This window comes from Lygodium microphyllum, chromosome 25, assembly GCF_053477565.2.
Source record: "Lygodium microphyllum isolate KBCC chromosome 25, Lygodium_microphyllum_v1.1.10, whole genome shotgun sequence".
Classification (NCBI taxonomy): domain Eukaryota; kingdom Viridiplantae; phylum Streptophyta; class Polypodiopsida; order Schizaeales; family Lygodiaceae; genus Lygodium; species Lygodium microphyllum.
In genome coordinates, this window is record NC_141159.1 from 45,496,100 (window position 1) to 45,502,334 (window position 6,235).

The following is a 6,235-nucleotide window of genomic DNA, read 5'->3' on the forward strand; positions in this document are numbered from 1 at the left end:
CCTTCTCTCTCTCTCTCTCCATTTGTAAGTTGTTATGCCTTCCATGAAAGAAACCCTAGAATCTTGTTTTTACTTCCTCTAGGACATCAACCACCACTTGAGCTTAATCCCTTGCATCTCTAGCAACAAGTAGAGTAGCATATAGGATAGTCTTGATCTATGGAACCCTCCAAGCAGCCCCCCAAAATTTTTGGTGCATTATATGCTACCCGATAATAATCTCCTCCTACTTCTCCTCAGCTGAAATCCTCATTGTCATTGCTTCTCAAAGCTTCAAGCTACCATTTGGGATCTCCTCCACTAAGAATGCATCTATTTTCCTCTCTTTTGCTGACCCCCTCCTCTAAGGCATCCAAATCTTGCTATACCTTATTTTGATCAGCCATTAAAGCTTAGTTCAAGCTCCCCAACCTTTGAAATCTCAGTCCCCCTCAAGAGCTATTTTAACCATTCTTAGCCACACTTACCCTGATTGAAGACATGGATCTGAATATGTAGGGATTTCTTATGGATAGCTATGAAAGCTCCACTCAAAGATTTTATTTATTAAAGAGAAAGCTCAAGGTCAAGCACATAATCCCCACCATTAGAGGAAGAAACAAGCTCTTAAATATTGTACCCATTGGAGTGCTTTGTTTAGTGGGGATGACTTAATGGAGACATTGAATCATTGTGGGATTATGCTTCATCCATCTACTTCAAACACTGAAGAGGTATTTTAGTTCAACCTTAATCTCTCATTTTCATCCATTTACTAAGCTTAGAGCTTTTGTTGGAGAGTCCTTCATTGAATGCATACTACCCACATGGAATCTGTAGCCTAATTGCTTCACATTTGCTTTCCAATGGATCATGTGAACTCTTCTTCATTGATTATTGTTGACTTTGACACTTTCCAATCATGTGTGTGTTGAATTAATTCCAAGTGGATAATAAGCCTCACCCAACCTCTTGTTTAATCCTTGTTTAATCAATGAGTCACTAGATTACCAAGATAAACCTCACCCAACCTCTTGTTTAATCCTTGCATCTCATTAAAAATCCCAATGTCTATTTTCCAATGCATCTTGTGCTAGTTACCTAATTAGAAATGTCTGCCATGTATACTTTGGTGGCTAAGGAAAAAAGTCGATGCTAGGCAAGGTGGTAAGCCAAAAGAGAGGTGACCCTCCCTTATCACTTAAGACCTTAAAGGGGTACACAACCCAGTCCCAAGGGAAACTTTGTCAACCTCCCAATGATGTGAAGCTTGATACTTGTATGCAAGTGTAGGTATACTCCATGATCACCCTATTTTCAATGAGATAGCCCTTGAATTGACATACTTTCAGTGCACAAGACACCCATGTATGGCTCTTGATATGTATGCACTCAATGGAAGATGTATGACATTGAGACATTCTTATGCAATAATGGCATAGAAAATGGATACTTAAATGTATGCGAGATCATATTGAATATCCTCAATATGTTTCTTATTATGATGCTTAGACTCAGTCCATGAGCTACCCATACTATGCGTGTTGGAATGGGGACACACATTGTTTTATTCACAGGCACTTAAGATCAATCACAAAAAGCTTACTATAGTAAATTATGTATTATATCTAGGAGCCAAATCTATAGCTCATCTCAAAGAGCGCTTCATCCCCTTCAATTTGAATTAAAAATCTCCCCAATGGGAACTACAGTTTAAAATATATGTCCATTTTTGTGCACTAAGATGACTATGGACTGGGTGCAGACTAGGCATAGAGATTCAATTGCAGAATTCTTTGATCACTTTTTCTCACAAAGATTTATAGCTCATCTTGAAGAGGGTGTCTTATTCTACTCTTTTCTCTCTCCTCTCTTTGCCTCCCTACTCTTATCTCTCTCCTATCTACTCTTTCATGTGTGTACTCTCCCTACTATTTTCTCTCTTGCTCTACACTATATAGAAACATTAAAAAATTTAATTATTTAGAATCTCATTACTCTTATATTCATGTTTCTACCACAAAAATGGCAATAAGAATAATTGAAAAAACACAACAAGGTTTTGTGGGCATACATGTAAATTTGATGTCACCTTCATAAATATGAAGCAAAAAACCTCACAGATTACATATTTTTCATGGCATCAATATATGCCTCAATGTACACATCCAAATATTTTTCAAATGTGATCGAAATATACATCAAAATACATGTCACTACTTTCTAGAGTTATTTGCAATACATATATTATACTAATGAACATGTGGTTGCATATATCATTGCCATTAATTTTTTCAAAGACATGACAAAAATAATTTTCAGTATACTCCTTATCCCTAGTAGTGGTAGGGATTGTAGCATTCTTTGAAAAACATCCTTTGGGGCATACCTGCACTCTTGATAAAGATACACATATAGTGTACATGGACTCCTACAATTTGGCCATGCCACATGTTGGAATGATGATCTAGCATATATTCAAACTTTTACACATGGTAAATCAAGTTTTCTTTACTTTATTGAGGTGTACCAATGTAATGTTTAATCCAATCATAGATCTTAGTTCCAATAATAAATTATAATGGTAATGTCTTCTCCCCTTCCTTGGATATCAAGTTTTAAAAACATATTTGACTCTATTTTAGAAAGAGTAACAAGAGATCACTATTGTAGGAAATCACAACATTCTTGAAGAGCTAAAGCATTGGTCATACCGTGTGTAAATGTAAAGAGATGTATAAGAATGCTCCAAATTTTAGTATAATTTTCTTTTGGATTCTAGTGATGAAATATTTAAATGGTTAAGTTAAAAAGTGCTTCATTAAGCTTTTGTATTTATCATTTTATGTATTATAATATTTTTCTTATTACAAATGCATAAGATGTCTCATTTGTGTAGGCATAATGTAAGGGAAAGAGAGATAGGGAAGCAAGAACAAGCAAGTCAAATGTTTTTGACAAGGGTAGTGGATGAGATATGTTATCTTAGGTTGCAATACTTGTACTTTGTAATCAAAGCCAAAATTTGATAGCTTTGAGTTCCCTTAAATTTTATCTAAGCCAAAACTTTAGCTTCCAAAGCTCTCTGTATGCCCATGTATATATTATGTTGCAACCAAGACTACTACCTAATCATTATCATTCTTTGTTTTATATGTGTATTGGACTCTTTGTCATTTCAAGCTATACTATCATTTATAGTCTTTAATAATGTGTGGATTCAATTCATATTATGGATACGCCTAGCATTGTATGACTATTCATACCATTATTAGACGTCTAGCCTTAGAACTTAATTATTCATTTGATTTATGAAGATTTCTAAATTATAGTACAATGAGCTAGCAAAATAGGCAACGCTTACTATTATTTTTGCAAAGGGCTATTTTAGGCAAAACATAATAAATACTCACACTGAGGAGAGCGCTTTCGGTACATAGGAGTAGATTTTGCCCAATTTTGTGTCTTGCACTCTCTCTTGGTTTCTTCCTTTTGTTTTGTAGATTCATCCGGATTCTTTGAATTAATAGTTAAGCTATGGCGAGAGTTGAGAGAACAAGCTCCAAGCCACCGAGGCTACCAAGGACTCGAAGGTAACCACGACAAGTTACAAGCAACATATCAAATGTGACCAATGATCTTCACATTTATTAGTTCCTTGAACAAGCTATACAAATGGATCTATGCTGTTTAGCAATGAGGTTAGGCTGATAGCAGTTTCTTTATGAGATTATATAGTTGAGCTAGCAATGGTAAAAGGGGTTCAAGGAGAAGATGTTATTATGGGATAGCAGTTTCTATATGAGATTATATATTTGAGCTAGCCCTGGTACAAAGGGTTCGAGGAGAAGACGTTATTAAGAGATTATATAGTTGAGATAGCACTGGTACAATGGGTTCGAGGAGAAGATGTTATTATGGGCGGGGTCATATTGTTGGCCTGCTGACTAATTAGGAGCGACTCTGTAGGCTGTTTAGCAGAGTGTATAGGTGAGCTAGCACTGGTACGTGGGGTTCCAGGAGAAGATGTTATTATGTGTGTCGATGACGATCTCGGTGCTATGCAGGCTGACGGCGCCGATGACCATGTTCGCGAATGTATCACCCTCTTGCTTCTCGACGAATGGCCAGCACATCCTACGGACGCCGTTGTCATCCGTGAAGATGAGCTCCGTGGCGCCAGGCGCAAGCGTGAGGGCATTACCATTGGCAAAGAGGAAGGCGATGTTAGGAAGGCCGCTCATGTCATTGGGGTAATCCCAGCAGGCGTCCAGGCCCTCGGGGCCTGGCTCGCCCGGGTCGCCGAGAATAGGAGCGACGGCGTCAAGCCAGGCGGCTCGGAAGGGGGCGTAGGCGTCAGTGGTGATGATGGTGAGCATGTCACCGGAGTCCACAATGACACCACCTGTGGCATCGGCGTTGATGGTGGAGAGGACCCCGTCGGGGACGCCGACGCGCTGGCCGTTGATAAGGAAGTCGACGGCCTCGACATAGTGGTACACCTGCGCACCTTCGTCAGTGACCAGAGGCGTGGAGGGGTAGTCCGCGGCTGGAGCAATCACAGACAGAAATTAAAACTTATGGCCATGGAGTTATATTGCAGACTAGCTTGGTATATGAACTTACGCGCTGGAGTCTAGGTGGCGCTCCTGATCATGTCCATAAGTAGGCGTCGACGACGACGTTCCATTGGCCGTTGATGGCCGACGTACCACCCTCGTGTTCTTCTTTTGCCTGTCCTCCCTCGCGTCCGTGTAGCGCTTCAACCTCAGCCGCGAGGCGCATGCATCATCGCATCCCGCGGGCCTCAGTGGCGAATGCGCGTCCCAGATGTGGCTCACGCCCGCCCTGATCATACCAGATCTACGTCTAGCTGTGCTACTGTAATTAGAGTCCATCGACGTCGTTGCAGGTGATATTCCTGACGTCATCGACATGCCGGCTGCCAGAGCCCGGTGATTGATCTGCCGTGCTGCTACTACGCACATGCAATGCAGGCTGAATATAATGGCCAGCTGCAACAGCCGCAGCTTGCGAAGCTGTATTGGAAAGACGATATGATTGCTGTTGCAAAAGCTCATCAGATTCAGCTTCTCGCTCATGACGTGGGCCGCCATCTAGTGAGTACTCGGTTTCTGGACGGCCGTTTGCCGATGCGCTGAGAGTACCGTTGACACGGAGTCTTGTTTATAAGAGGCGCTTGCTCTACCGGTCGGCAAATGAAGGAATGATCCCAGGATATGCGCTCTCAAATTTGCATGGGATGGAACGCAAAACAGAAAACGTTGTGTTTCTCCAAGACGGCTAATTTGGCTTGACATGCGCAAATAATCAACAGCAGGGTTTGCGAAATACTTTCTGTTGAGGCCTCCGTAAGTCCCCCTCTCCTTTCACACTGAGCTTAGAATTGGGATACTTCAATCTGATTTTCCCCACCTTAGGTATCAGCATCCGAATAGAGCCCGATGGTTAGTTTTAATGCGAGACTTTCCTCATAAATGTGCAGATCCCATTGTCAGCATGAATGGTCTTGAACTCAATGTAATAACGCTACCTTAATCTCATTCCAAATTTCCTACATTCGGGAGTCGGCGGCTCGTGGTTAGGCAGAAATTAGCTCTACCTTATTGATTGGGATACTACCGATAATTACAAGTCGTGTCGTGACTCAAGAAGTATCGCATCCTTAGCATCGATGATCCTAACTATTATTATTATTATTCTTGCATTGGAGCACCCAAACTAGTCCTTGACTAATTGTTGGTAATAAATTTAAAGAAATTTGTAAATTAGTCAAACTATTAAGATAAATAAAAATGAAGTAGTTTTCCTCAAATAAACGATATGTTTTATGAAATATGAAATTCAATCAAGGAACTAGTTTATTTTTTTATTTTTTCAAAGGTATTTGGGATTTTTCCAAGATATTAAAATGTTACATACTACCATCTAAAAATAGATATCCAAGACTTGTGATGATGAGTGACAACTGTTGCAAAAGCTTGGCATGGATTATAACAAACATTTATGCATGTATTAATGATTGTGTGCTCTTTATGAGTCCACGGAAACATGTCCAAAGTTTAGTTCTCATATAAGATATCACCAAGACCTTCAAAGACAAATCATCCCCAAGAAGGTTAATCTCAAATACTTTTCACTTATACAACACATCCATCACATATTTTATACAGTAGACATGGTGAATTTGACAATGTAGCATGCACAAAATAGGTCCACAGATGAAATCTTGCAA

The 6,235-nt window shown here is 40.0% G+C and overlaps 1 protein-coding gene across 1 annotated transcript; it reads right to left on the reverse strand.

Annotated features, from left to right (window-relative positions):
* Window positions 1–3,974: 3,974 nt before the first annotated feature.
* Window positions 3,975–5,096, reverse strand: LOC148014161 (protein ASPARTIC PROTEASE IN GUARD CELL 1-like). The gene is made up of 2 exons (XM_087666530.1): window positions 4,838–5,096; window positions 3,975–4,528 (listed from the first exon to the last, which is right to left on the reverse strand). The coding sequence occupies exons 1-2, from the start codon at window positions 5,094–5,096 to the stop codon at window positions 3,975–3,977; spliced, it is 813 nt and encodes a 270-aa protein (XP_087522656.1).
* Between the last annotated feature and the right edge of the window lie 1,139 nt (window positions 5,097–6,235).